This window comes from Seriola dumerili, unplaced genomic scaffold (genome assembly GCF_002260705.1).
Source record: "Seriola dumerili isolate Sdu_G_001 unplaced genomic scaffold, Sdu_1.0 BDQW01000533.1, whole genome shotgun sequence".
Classification (NCBI taxonomy): Eukaryota; Metazoa; Chordata; class Actinopteri; order Carangiformes; family Carangidae; genus Seriola; species Seriola dumerili.
This window is the reverse complement of record NW_019174788.1, coordinates 1,745,564-1,760,321: the sequence shown is the minus strand read 5'-3', so window position 1 is coordinate 1,760,321 and position 14,758 is coordinate 1,745,564. Positions and strand designations below refer to the sequence as shown.

The following is a 14,758-nucleotide window of genomic DNA, read 5'->3' as shown; positions in this document are numbered from 1 at the left end:
CATAATGAATTATGACAATGACCGGTAAATATTTGATGTGTTTCTTATGACATCCAGGTGTCAGGTCTTCAGGCAGGTCAGACCTACCGTCTCCGTGTATCGGCTGTCAACGAGGCTGGAGTGGGCTGTGCCTCCCTTCCCTCTGAGCCAGTCACAGCTCAGACTAAACCAGGTCAGCTGTCATGGTTCCAAGATATATAAATATTATTTTAAAAAATCACCTCCAAGGCTTGTTGGAGGTGCTGGACCAAAGATGCAATATATAAGGCATTTAACCCCTCGCTCTCAGTGAGGCTCTCTGCCTCAATCCCTCAGCGTCTCTGTGCTTTTCACACTTTTAAGTGCCATCTCTTGTTTTTTCAGCAGCGTCCCAACAAATGCTGTTTTCCCTGCACAGTCCCAGCAATTATGGAAATGTTTCAAACTGACCAAGACTGTGGATGTACAAAATATGATAAGACAAAAAGATTGATACCACATGTCTGTCTGTTAAATATGAAGCTTGACACAGGACCGTTTACTTAGCGTAAAGGCTTCTGACACCAGCCTCATGTCACATGAGCGTGGTGTCAAACCTCTCATGTAACTATCATCGAACTATTCCTTTAAATGCCCATTTACATTTCCACCTGAACACTGAGAGCATCAGTTCAAAGCAGTGGTGAATAATAAGATATTGCAAAGACATTTACATCACACAGCACATGCAGTGTGTAATTTGGTGGTGCAAATGGCTAAAAGAAGAAATAGATTACAAATGAAAATAAGAGCATATTCAGCATAAAATAAGTGAAAGTGTAGGGGGTTATTACCTTTTTTTACATACAGAGTTTTCTTCGTCTGCATTATATTGCTATAATTATATTACCTGATGGAAACCCATGGACCATACTGCCACCCTGACAGATTTTGTCTTCCTCAGGGACTAAAAACATTGAGACTGGTGTGGATAATGATGGCTTCATATTCTTGAGCTACGAGTCTGATGAGATGAATGATGACAGCAAGTTCCTATGGAGCAAAAACTACACAGAGGCCATCGACGCCGGGAGAGCCCGAACAGAAACCAAGAAGAACAGGTAGGTTGATCAAGTGCAACGTGGCCTCTGTGTTTTTTTTTTCCTGTTATTTGGTGAATGACAGGAAATCTGTGACAGTGTTTGTGAACTCAGTCAAGTTGTTTTAGATATCTCTTTTTCAGACTCAGTGGAGGCATTAAACCCCTCACTCTCAGTGAGGCTCTCTGTCTGTCAATCCCTCAGTGTCTCTGTGCTTTTCACACTTTCAAATGCCATCTCTTGTTTTGTTTTTTTTCAGCAGCGACCTAACAAATGCTGTTTTCCCTGCACAGTCGCAGCAACTATGGAAACGTTTCAAACTGAACAAGAATGTGGATGTTCAAAATATGATGACAAATTAGCCTACTTCTGTAACACTTTTAAAGAGTAGGATTTAAAAAGAGGCCATTAAAACATGAGATGTGGTTTGAATTAATTGAATTCACTTTCCGAGTTGACATTTTGGGAGTATTTCTCACTGGATTCCCAATGAATGTCAGCCTCTTTGGATTATCCGATTCCTGAGCTTGAGGGAAGCTTGCCTGCTAGGTCTCACATTCACTCTTTTCCCCTCATTCATAGCATGTAAAACAAAAAAAAAGGTTAATTTTAAGTCCAGTTGGCTTTAAGGCGTTTGGTCTAAGCCACTGGGACTGGAAGCACAGTGAGATCTGATGGCTGACAGCACAAAGCAACACCTACAGCAGCTTTTGCTGCAGGGTGGACGGATAAATACGAGGCTGAAGTTGCTGTCTAGATGCATTTGTCTGTTTTTCAATTCATCCCTCAGGTCAATCCTCACCTTCACCAACCCCTCTGAGGAGGATCTGGGTCTTTACACAGTAGAGATGAGTGATAACGCCAACCTGTCATCCAGCTACGACTTCACTGCTGAAGGTGAACTGAAACCTTTTAGTTGTTTAAATGTGTGAAAGAAGTAAAATAAAATAGAGTGGAAGTTTCATGTTAGTTAACTATCTTGTCCAATTCATATTCACCTGAAACAGACCAGTTCAGCTCAGCTGTCTCTAGTGTTATTGAAGACGCTGATGGCAGCAGGAATAGCATTACTTTTAATTTTAAGGGTTATCAAGCTTTTCTCTCAAGCAAATAATTATGCTCCTCACAACCACTTCCACAAGGTCACTCATCCAATGAAGCACATGTTCTCAATCAACTTTCCAGCTTAGCAGCTTTAAAAATAGAGCCGTGCAAGCCATTGTTGTACTTGCTGGTACTTTGACAATATGTAGGTATTACAAAATGTGACTGCTGATCAAAGTGTAATTAACCTTCAGCTGCTGTTTTACTTTTTTTCGCAGACCTTGAACGACTCAAAGAGCTCAGCTGGCAAGTCAGAAATCCACGTATGTACCACAAAGATGCTGTACTGTATGATAAGTAGACCGCCTGTAAGCAGTCAGTAGTTTAAACACACATTAAGTATTCTTCATTGATTTAATGATCATCTAACTAATTCAGCTTAGCCTGTAAGACTCTGCTGTGTTTAATTTCCATTTGGCAGTGATAGCTCTGAAGTCGGGCTGGCAGGTGGAGGTTTCTGAGAAAGGCGACGTACGTCTTTGGCTTCAGACTGAGAGTCTGAGTAACGCTGCCGAGCTCCGTCTCATCTTCAATGACCGGGAAATCACCAGCACTCCGGTAAGAAGCCGTTGCACAGGCTATCCTGTGGTACAGCTGTTCAGAAAGTTCAGCATGTCACAAACCCTGTCAGGGTTAAAGGATTAGATTCCCTCTCTTGCTAAGTATGTTTGATAAACGGATACACCAACGGGATGTTGATATGTTATTTTTATACAGTTTCATTCATCATTCATGTTTTAGAAAGGTTACTTATTGTTACCCTAGTTCTTTGAGCACCTGCCAGAGCCTCTTAATGTTGCCGCCCCCTCTGAACAGCAATTTATCTCACGTACACACATGACTCCTAAGGGGCTGCAGGACTAAGATTTGTTGGTGATCCCTACTGGCCCCCACTGTACAGGGCAGTTTCATTATTTCCCCAGGCACCCAGAAACTAACCTGGACTCAAGAGCAGAAATTACTTGTTGATTGATCAATTAGTTGATTGACAGAAAATTAATTGTCAAAAAGTTTGATAAATGATAAATCATTTAAGTCTTTTTGTAAAGGAAAAATAAATTCACTTGTTCCAGCTTCTTAAATGTGAATATTTCTCTAGTTTTCTACAATTGTAGATGCAGAATCTTTGTATTTTTGACAGCTGGTCAGACAAAACAAGAAATTAGAGTGTTACCTTGGGCTTCAGGGAATAAAAATGGGCATTTTCACTATTTTCTGACATTTAATGAATCACTTTTATAGACTTGTTGATAATGAAAACAGTTCTTTTCAAGCTCTCCTTTGATGCAATAAAGTTCAAAAAGTAGGAAAATGTCATGAAACTCTAGAAGGCTTATATAACATTAGTGTGTTGCTGCATGCATCTGTCTTCATGACAAGTCACTACGAATCAAACACGGCAATTAGTGTTTCAATAAATATCCTGGAAGGCAGGAAATTGAGGCTGCCGGCAAAGATGAAGAGCAGGTGCGCAAGGCAGCAGGAAGGTCTACGAGCTGAGCTAATTTCACAAAGTCTTGGAGACAGGAGGATCAACCGACCTGAAGGTGAAGAAGGAGCCCACATCTGGTTAATATGTTAGTTCTGGTGAGATGCAAAAGAAAGGCAGAGGTGGCATAAATGGACAATGTGGACAGTTTTCTTCAAACAAACATTATTGAGGGGTAGTAAAGCAACAGGATGTCAATACCTAATAGTGGGTCTTTAGTACTGGGTGAAATGGCTTGTTGAAATTGGAAACTGTAGACGTATAAGGCATGATGTGTAAAATATATTAATGATAAATATACATGCCTTCTTTTAGAGCCTTTCCTATGGCATCAGTTGCACAAGTAATGCTGAAATGTGTATACCTGCACTTAATATGCTGTTCACATATCTCAGAAATGACCTCCAAATTCATTTACTTTCATTAAAGAGCTCAGTGAAAGCAAGAGCTATTTGCAACAAAAACAAAAGGCATTTTCGTAAACATCCTTCCCATTATCACTGACAAAGTAATGTAATGCTATTGCAAGAAGTAATATGGAAAATAGAGACGGTGGTGATTTCACCTGCCGTTTTAAAGTTCAATTTGCACTCAGATGACCTAAAATAAAGAAACAGTATAATCATTGAGGAACATAAACTGAATGTGAACAAACCTCCTCAACACTCAAATATGTTATGACACCAAGATAATCAGCACTGTCGTCAAGGTTATTGAACCATGCACCAATGTGTTCTCACCACAGAGAGGAAAAACAAATACAACACAATATATTTATCGTGGTTTTTGACTTTGTCTGCTGATTTTTGTGTGTCTGTGTTTGTGTGAGGCGGGCGACTGCTTTATATTCAGCAGCTCCCATTTATCGCTCGTATTTCATTTTCATTTATTCCATTATTTCCCAATATCAGAGTTCCATCTGAACAGTACTGATTACACGTTATTTCTAAATGATCACAGCTGAGGTTTGCAAATTCAAAAGCCATTTAGCTGATTAAAACCCTTAGGCCTGCCATACATCACAAATCACATCCACCACTGAGGCCTATCAACATGCAAGGCATACACTTATCTTGATGAACATAAAAGCCATGAAAATGAGCTCAAAGGCTGTTTCCTCTGTGCACTTGTTTGTCTGTGTTTCTTTGTGTGTGTGTGTGTGTGTGTGTGTGTGTGTGTGCGTGCGTGCGTGCGTGCGTGCGTGCGTGCGTGTTCAAGAAAAAAAGGAATATTTCATTTGCAGTGTGCTTGTCAGTTCAGACTCTTTCATGCACTGCTCCACACTAGATTCCCTCTGTATGACTAACCATATACTGTATATACTATAGCAAAGAGCATGTGTGCCTGCCATCTGTCATCTGTGTACTGTATATGTGGCAATGTTTGTTTGCTCTTCTGCAGCACCGTAAGATCAACTTTGACAAGACCAAAGGTCTGGTGGAGATCCTGTTTGACCAGCTCTCTCAAGAGGACGAGGGCTCGTACACGGCTCAGCTGAGAGACGGCCGCGCCAAAAACCAGTTCACTTTAGTCTTTGTGGATCAGAGTAAGTCATTCACTCACCTCCCACTAAGCTGTTATACTGCTGTTACATACCATACAACAAGCACAAAAGAGAAAAAAAGAAAACAGTAGCTGTAAATTTGATATCGCCCTAGCTCAGTTTTTTTTTCTGAGTATTTAGGGGTTTAAGCTACTTTAGCAACCATTCTGCAGTTAAGAACTGACATATATTTTATAGTCAGTCTATTGCAATTACTATCTATGCAATTACTTTAGGCCAATAAATCAATAATTGAGTATTTCCCCACCACCCCAACTCATTTCTATTCCACTCGTACCCCAGAATGAAGACGGCTTTCAGCATTTAGGTATTCTTAATGTCGAAATGAAATTTACAAAAAATATAAGTGAATAATAACAGGGCGTTAGCATGGGCCCAACTGCCATTATTTCTGGATGCTAAAGATCTACTCTATTTAATTGTATCATCATCGTGCCATCATCAGCAATTAGAGGATCTGATTTGCGCCACAATAACTCTTGGTTCTGTAGGGACATAAAACCCAGGTCAAAGTATCATCTTTTAAATCTTGTATTGAAGCATAATGTAATCTAAGAGCTAATGCTGATTGTATTTTACTAGAATTGTTTTTTTACTCTTTTTAAATACTTTTTTTTTCACAGAGAGGTTCCCTGTTTGATTAGATTTTATATTTGAAAAAAATAATTAGCTGTCTTGTGTAAAGCACCCTTTGTATAAAAGCAACAACAGCAACCAATGCTCAAACTTGATGCATATTTTGGTGCTTGACATTATTTTGAAAACAACAGGTTATCATCACCTCTTCCCATATGGCCTTTGTGATCCCACTGCTGTGCAGCATATTGGGGTCTGCTTTGCACTCGATCTGTTATTTATAATCTCTGATATATTACTTTCTGTGTCTGTCAGAGTTCCGTGAGACGCTGGCGTTGGCAGACGCAAACCGGCATGACCATCAGAGGAAGTCCGGTGAGAAAACTTCAAACATTAGAAACATACAGTAAATACAATCAGAGCCTCTGCTGCTCGGCCCGGCACGGCTCTACTGTGTTCAATTCAAAGTCACACTCACTGTAGTACATCATCTGTGGGCGTTTAACCTATTGCTGAAACAATACTTGTGTTGCATCAGTTGTATAGTGAGTGAGTGATACCACGCAGCTTAGAAACACATAAACACGACTCTCTCATCTCATTCCAAGGTGAATGTTATATCTAAGAAATGCAGAAGCTTTTTGAGGATTTTTGCATTGAGTGACACAGCTGCTTTGTCTTGTCACATAAAGAAAGAGAGGAAGCTTCCTGTGCCACTGAACTCCACAAACTCCACATCACCCACAGTTCAGGAGTGATAAGGAGAGGCTATACAACTCTTTTGTGTGTAGAGGCCAGTGTCCTTGTTCAAATAGACTACCTCACACCATGTCCACTATTCAGAGTCCACATGAGACTCAAAGTCCATATAACACTTTTTTTTTTGATTGGTGATTTGCAGAATAATACGATGCACAAGAGATATTTAACCAAGTGGGACACATGTTTACTACTACTGCATGTTGTTTTACATAGTCATAGTATTGACATATTATTGTGTATTATGGCGTCATCGGTCGCTCTGAATAAATGATTGTCTCAGGGTCACTGTTTCTATGGTTCAGTGCTGATGAATAATAATTTGTTCTGTTTTCATAGGACCCTATTTCCAAGAATACTTGTCATGGAAGATAAATGAGGATTGTGAACTCATTATACAATGCAAGGTACTTTTATATTTTATAGAATAGATTTTCTAATGGCAATAACAGAATATCATAATAGGAAAGGTTATACTTTTACTATTACTAACCAAATCATAGCAATAATAAAACTATCATCAGAGTCCAGGAAATGTTCTACTTTTCTTATTACTTCTTAAAGCATTTCTGTATTTAAAAAAACTACTGATGATAGTGATTCTGGCTCTTTTAATCCATAGCACATAATCTGAAATGCTTTATCACATAATTTCCATACTTTTATTTATGTTTTTATTCATTTAACTGTTAATTAACCAGGAATGCCTTAGTAATATTAAAAGGTCTAGTGCCCTAGCCAAGATAGGCAGCAATAGCAATGATTTACAAACAAGTAACTTAAGACAGACGACACATGAAATGTGCCACAAAATCAAAATTTGACAGAAAAGATAAATCATTTCAATCATACAGTCATGTAAAAGCCTACAAACAAACTCAATGCAACCTAAGACCAATCCAAAAGAATAACTTGAACTCAATCAGAGTTTCTGCAAATCTTAGTCTTTGAATTTAGTCTCCTAAAAAAAAGGCCTGAGAAGATTTAAAAAAAAATCTTCATTTACAAAAGTTTTAAAAATTTTCTTTTACCAACCCTTGGCAGTAATGTCAGTTCTACAGTGTTTTTATATCTGATTGTGATCTGTCTGTCTGTAGCAAACACTGTCACTACTGCTGCCACATTAGCTAGAAAACTCATCTAATCATAACGAACAGTGTAGATTTTAGCAAAAACTTAAAATGAACTTAAATTAATTAATCATTTTTCATTGATTAATCCATTCATCTATTTTATGCTGCTTATGTGGATTCAGTTTGCCTTAATTCCGTTGATTATATCATTAAGAAATTGAATAGGTGTTTTTGTGAAATGGGTATTAACTTTTGATTCAAATTTAAATTGGTGAATTCTGCAGAAACCATGTTAATGAACTTAACACATCCAGATTTTAAGTATCAAAAATTATCATCAGAGGAGCGGGCACACAGTTTCTGCAGAGAGTTACACTGTGGTGCTTTTAAAGAATAGAATAGTCCTTGTTTTTTTTTTTTTACAGATATGGTACATCTCTCCTCTCACAGGTGACAAATACAAACAAGGACACATCTCTCAAGTGGTTTAAAGACGGCATGGAGGTGACCCAAGTTGTGTACGAGCAGTCATCCGGGGTCAGCAGCCTCACCATCTCACAGGTACCCGAAACGATTCTGCCCCGATCTGTTTCCAGGCTACAAGATGCGAGGAGGAGAGTTAAGGGCTCAAATGTGAATCAGCATTCATAAATGGCAGCCAGTGTAGTGAGAGGAAAACAAAATAAACAGACTGACAGACAGTTGATGTTTATAGGATTAAGTCTGGACATGTCTTATTCTGTGTTATTTTTGAAACGCTCCCAGGTTCACCTTGATGTGTATTTTAAGCTTGACCTGAAAATAAATTTGAAATTGAATTCAAGTATTTGGGTGTTCTCCAGAGATATCAATATTTCATTTGAGAAGTCATGAATATGTTTAACTTTAATACGTTGAATGGTTTTTCCTCAGGTTACAAAGAAAGAGGCAGGCTCGTACAGAGCTGTGGTGTCGGATAAGAGAGGAGAGGACGTGAGCACCTTAGACTTACTGGATAATGGTGAGACGTGACCTTGTCAACAGCAACTATCCACAAATAATAACCCCCATTTGTTCCTATGTGCATTTGAGCTAACACAAATCTTCTATCAGTAATAGAACAGTGATTAATGTGTTTTATTTTTTTCCTTCGTTTCTCATTAGGTGTTCTCAGCATCCAGCTTCCCACCTCTAATCTTGTGTTTAGTATTTGAGTGCCAATAGCCATATAAAAGACTGTATGAAGCTTAATTGTTCTTTTTATTTACAGAGTATGACAATCTTCTCCAGCAGCTGAGCAAACAGTGTGGTGAGTTATTCACAGTTGGAAGCTCTACTTTACAGAACAACCTTTGCGAAATGTGCCAATGACTTGATTTTTACACCAGCTGTGCTGTGTTGGGATAAGGATAATACAACTGAAAGCTGTGATAATTAATTGTTGTGTGTGTAGTTTCAGAGAATATTAATGTGTTGAGCTCCCCAGATAAAAAAAAAAAAAACACTTTTAAATTGTGAGATAAACTGCAATGTATATACAGACTATAATATTATATAATCAGGAGCAATGGCTTCTCTCTGTCCATCTCTGCAGCATTGTCAGCCGGACCACTGAGCATTCAAAGCACTGCTGAAGGCTTCAAGCTCTACAGCTCACTCAAATACTACATCAGCTACCTGAAGAACAGCTGGCACTTCAAGTGAGTCCACATGCAGAGCGCCTGTCTGATCGAACATCCTCTGTGCAGCAGCTACAGGGAATCGAGGATTCAAAACTGAACGTGAAGTCTTCTAACTTAAGTCCTGAATACAAATGTTGAAAATCATCATGCTCAGAAACACCTGCACAGGAAAGCAAATGAAAAGAAGCTTAAAGTTTATTTTGGCTTGTCTTGGCAGTGCGGTCAATTGTTTACTGCGAGCCACAGAAGTGCAACACTGGAAATGCCGCATCAAAGGACAGAAAGATGTACACGATACTCTAACAGTCTATGAAAGTCATCAGCATGACAGCTGTCTCATAGGCTGGTAAGGTACTGTGGCTAACCAACACATGCACACAGCTGCAGCTAGTGTGCCTGTGCACAGCATAGACCATAAAAAGTAACCACTCATACCGGACTGCTGCATATGCTCCCACACAAAACCCGGTGGAGATGAGACATTAATGTAAATAACGACTGTACCGAGAGCGGCATACCCAACATTTCCATGGTTACTATAATAATGGTCATGGCTGGGTTAGGTTTAGGTGCAAAAACTACTTGGTTAGGGTCAACATACATCAGATGATCTTTGTTGTCATGGTTGCAATAATAACAACGAACGGTCACGGATAATAGAAACAATATAAACCTCTGATTTTTGTTGACCCATCCATCCACCCCAACTTCCTCCTAACGCGGACTTTGTCACTCTTTATACTACGTCACTGCACTTTTCCCTTTGCTCCCGTCATAATTACTTCGACCACAACATGTCGCCTAACAACAAAACGTAACTATGGGTCGAAATAAGTTGCAGCACAAACAACCTGTGGGCTCGTTGTTCACTGGAGGACAGTCTCGAACATTTGTTTTCCCCTTCTGGCAGCGAGAGTAATTACACAAACACTGTCGTTTCCAGAGAGGAAAAGCAACACCAGTGGTAATCCATGTTTGTCCTCGCCGTTGATGGTTTTCTTTTTTAGACTGTAATCCTTCCTCTTTTTTATCTGGAGCATCATAAACTTTGCTTCAATGCTTTATTTGGTTTTTCAGGCATAGGCCCCGCCATACTCCTAGTTGCTGTATCCTAGTTAGTCTCCGTCGCTGTGAATGCTCCCCTCTTTTGCTCCGGCAAAACAGTCGTTGCTGGTTGACGTAAAACCCATTGCCATAGGTGGGCCAGTGCAGGAGTGTCACCACAGACACCAGATTTAAAACTCTCTCAAGAAATACACAGAGATTTACCTGGTGCTGATAGGCTTAATCAGCACTGTAACAGATGTTCATTTATATGTACAAGCCCCACACTCCAGCTTTAATCTACTGTGACATTTCTCTTCTTGGTGGCAGAAGTGTAAGACTCCTGATTAAAGTTCAGCCTCTGAAATGCTTATTAAAGTTCAACTCATAACAACTTGAAAAGTTCAGTGTCTAAAATATGACAGTACAGCTGGATCTTGATGTCTCCATGCAGATGTTACTATGTGGCAGCTGGGGGCACATCTGGGCACTGAAACACCTGGTTCATCCTACTTATCTATTATAATCAGTTCAACAGAATGCTGCACATCACATCACGCTCTGCAGCCAAACTTTGTTCGAACCTGAAGTTTCCAAACATCAAATCTGTCAGGCTGAATTTTGGGGAAATACTGTATGTCTTACATGATGCACATGCGAAAAACGCAAAGAAACCATGAATTCTTGGATTTGTTTTCCACAGTCGAGAAAATCGAGAACAAGCAGATAGAGAGTATGTTATTGTCACGTTGTTATAAGATGTGTTTTTTTCCAACCTTAAAGGTATTTAAAGGGAAAATTAGCAATGCTAAGGAGAGATACCAACATGCTCTGAATTTCCATTCTGAGGCAGAGAAAGTCAGAGTTTAGCAGAGAGAGAGAAAAGAGAAAGTGGAGCTGTTGCATTCGACTAATTGTTGGACAGAAAACTGTTTGTTAGCTGGTCAGCGTTTTAAAATGCTAAAACATGCATGTGCATTTCGTCAAATTGAAAAATTCTGTGATAATAGCTTTAATGCCTTTGCAATTATTTAAAGGAACTACTGTATGTATAGTAAAACATGATTATGACATGCTTAAGGGTGTAGCCAGTTTCTTTAGTCAGGCTACTAGCACCATCTGCTGAGGCCTTTAAGAATGGCCACTGAAAATAAACTATAATGCCGAGTGACTGGGATAAAACAGTTAAATATGATTCCAGTCTGAAATGTAACTATAAAAATATTTCCTCTCAATTTTCTTTTCCACCTTTTATGAGTTTCTAACCCTCACTCACTTTCATCTGACTAAAAAAGGTTGGGATTTTGTAAAGATTACCTTGCATTTCACCAATTATAACTACTGGAAGCTGTGGGCAGCCTAACTCCGGTGCCCATTCGACCATCTGTATTGGACTAAGGCCAGTACTTTGGTCAAGGGCAAAAGCAGGAGAATACATTTCTTGACGAGGATCTGGCGCATCCAAATGGGGTGAGGGTAACTATATCTGTCTAAAGCATACACAGCAGTATAAAACAGTATATCTGTGCTCCTTGCCCTGTAGGGAGAAGAGGATTGACGAGGAAGCCAGGACAAAGACTGGCAGCAGCATGCAGAAGGTCTGGATTGAAATCTTTAACCCAACCGAGAATGATAAAGGCAAATACACCTTGGAAATGTTTGACGGCGAAGAGACACACAAACGGTATCTTGACTTGAGTGGACAAGGTGAGTGGGAATAATATTGAGGTTTACAAGTTTGATTTAAATGGATACCTTGCACAATTCCAGACTATGCAATTTCAGAGTAAATGTGATTCGATTTTAATCGGTCAGTCTATGTCTTGATCATTTCCAGCCTTTGCTGATGCCTTGCTGGAGTACCAGAGGTTGAAGTAAGTGTGGCAACATATGCACCTAGCATGGCTTGCTGTGACACTAACAGAAAACACAGAGGAGTCAGAGGTAACAGATTGTTTTCAAAAAGACCTACACAGGGGTGGTTGTTTTACTTGAAAACTATTCACAGAACACCATCTGAACTCAGACTATTGTTGCCTGACACTATACAATGTTGTATTGATTTGATGCTTTATTTTCATCCCTCAGGCAAGTGGCCATTGCTGAGAAAAGTGAGTCACAGATTATGTGTTAATCCTGAGAAATTTCTGTTTTACAACAAAGATAAAGACATTTTTACAGTGGATACCAACAGTGAGTTGTTGCTTATTTTGTTTCAGATCGGGCTAAAGTGACAAAAGGTCTTCCTGATGTGGTAGCCATCATGGAAGGCAAGGTATGTCATTGTCAAGAAAGCACTGCAGACACTTCAGTATTACTTGGAGACACAGTAATACACATTTACACTACATTGTGACATCGATGTCAATTTTTTGTGTGAAACAGATGTGCATGAATCATACTGTGGTTCAGTTACATTTTTGCAGATTTGATCCTTTCTATTGCCTATTGTTTAATATTTTCATGACTCCTCTCTGTCCTCTCCTCAGTCTCTGTGTCTGACATGCTTCATCGAAGGTGACCCAGCCCCAGAGATCTTTTGGCTGCATAATGACAGGGAGATCGTTGACCAGGCCCAGTTTACCATCACTAAAGAGCCAAAGTGCAGCTCCATCACTGTCAACAATGTCAAAATGGAAAATTCTGGAAAATACAGCATCTTTGTGCGCAACAAGTACGGTTCTGAGACGGTTGATGTGACTGTGAGCGTGTACAAGCATGGGGAGAAGCCTCCAGCGAATGCAGTAGAGATGGGTTAAAACTGCACATTGAGTCATAAAGTAATTTCTGCAAGGATGTTGTGATCCTGATAGAGATTTTAAGATAGAGATAGAGCGCTACATAGATGGATAGATTCAATATACTCGCAGTATTTGCTGCTAACTTTAGCTACAGTAAACAACTGGATGTTAGTTAACATTAGCTTATACTAGCTAACATTCACTACCAGCTAAGAATGCTGACTTCTCTCTGACTTCTCTCTTTACTTGTGCTACTGTTGTACAACATATACTATATTTACCGTTATCTGATAATTGGCTACAGTGACCATTGTTCAGCAAACGTAACTCTCTCACTTCAAGTGCTCACGAAGCAGCTGTCAAACAAAAACAAAAACTACAGAAGCCTCAGTTACTGGACTGAGCTTTTGGTGAATCAAATGTGTCATCTGTTTGTTTGTGAAATGAATAAAGCAAATTCAGTAATACATTTTCACTGGTGTATTATTTTTATTGGCACTTACTGTTTCATCATCATATTTACTCCATGACTTTAATTCAAATTTATGATCAAATATTGTTGCAAATGTGGACTTCAGCTTTGTATATGATTTTGCAAACAGAAATTATGTCTTGCACTTAGGCCATGTTGATTTTGTGGTTTGTACACATCGACACAGAAAAGAAGGAACTACTAGTACAATGGTGTACAGTATCCAACTTCTTTAGATACTGATCAGATGCATTCATAAAGAGCAGATCACCATAATCCAATAAAGGTAAAAAAAAGTTGCCATAATCAAGTGTGAGAGAGAAACAGGGTCTGTTTAATAAACTTGCAAAATGTTGCTTTGCCATTATGGGGTATTGAGTGTAGTGATGTTTCTTTCATTTTAGCATTAGGCTGCAAGATAGTAAAATGTGAAAAATTGAAGGGGTCTGAACACTTTCTGAATGCATTGTATTTCCAAGCTAATTCTGTCTCATTAATGAAAGAGATCATGTTCCACTCAAAGTCCCACAAATCATGAAGACAAGCTTGTTCATAGAAATGCTTACTTTAAAAGCAAACTGTCCGTAGTGTCAATAACCCTATAACCAGGTCCCAGTCAGTCAGGTAGATTCACATGAGGAGGTTCAACAGCAAAGAGGGAACCTTGCAGACGTGAATGAAAGTTCATTTAAGATCTCATGTTAAATGAAAGTCCCTAAATAAAATACATGTAAATGTGGCTTATAGTATCTCAAATGAATCAATTAAGCATTTTCTACTTTTGATCCTTTAGGTTACCATCTTCAAACTGCACCCTGAGCTCTGTAAATCTTACAGTAAATGACGATTATTTTTTATATGTTGTTCATGTGCTGTCTGTTTTCTGTGCCATCTGCATCCTGTCTTTCATCTATCACAAATAACAACAATACCAAAAGGCAGCATGTAAACAATTGTCTTTTTAATTATACAATAAACCATATTTCTGCATGCAATGATAAACATAAAATATGTACATATATAAATAATATATAGAGATAATATGAATATAAAATAGAACAGGAAATATGCACATATTTCCTATCAATGAAGCTCTTGAATACACTCAGTGTAAATACATTTGAAATTCATATTCAGTCAAAGTTGCCATTTGGCCAAACAGGAGTGAGTGAACTTCAGGTTGTTCAAACAGCAGTGATTACTACACAGGGCTTTGT

At 38.9% G+C, this 14,758-nt stretch overlaps 1 protein-coding gene across 1 annotated transcript in view; it reads left to right on the top strand.

Moving 5' to 3' along the window:
* Positions 1-13,484, top strand: part of myom3 (myomesin 3) — a 29,336-nt gene extending 15,852 nt beyond the window's left edge. The window contains exons 9-25 of the mRNA XM_022764236.1: positions 58-172; positions 923-1,079; positions 1,849-1,955; positions 2,381-2,425; positions 2,584-2,720; positions 5,053-5,197; positions 6,107-6,166; positions 6,890-6,957; positions 8,074-8,184; positions 8,536-8,623; positions 8,873-8,911; positions 9,197-9,302; positions 11,872-12,035; positions 12,166-12,202; positions 12,417-12,439; positions 12,548-12,603; positions 12,818-13,484. Of these exons, the coding sequence (XP_022619957.1) occupies positions 58-172; positions 923-1,079; positions 1,849-1,955; positions 2,381-2,425; positions 2,584-2,720; positions 5,053-5,197; positions 6,107-6,166; positions 6,890-6,957; positions 8,074-8,184; positions 8,536-8,623; positions 8,873-8,911; positions 9,197-9,302; positions 11,872-12,035; positions 12,166-12,202; positions 12,417-12,439; positions 12,548-12,603; positions 12,818-13,087 (1,728 nt within the window). The 3' untranslated portion in view covers positions 13,088-13,484. The remainder of the gene's footprint in view (positions 1-57; positions 173-922; positions 1,080-1,848; positions 1,956-2,380; positions 2,426-2,583; positions 2,721-5,052; positions 5,198-6,106; positions 6,167-6,889; positions 6,958-8,073; positions 8,185-8,535; positions 8,624-8,872; positions 8,912-9,196; positions 9,303-11,871; positions 12,036-12,165; positions 12,203-12,416; positions 12,440-12,547; positions 12,604-12,817) is intronic.
* The last annotated feature ends 1,274 nt before the right edge of the window (positions 13,485-14,758 follow it).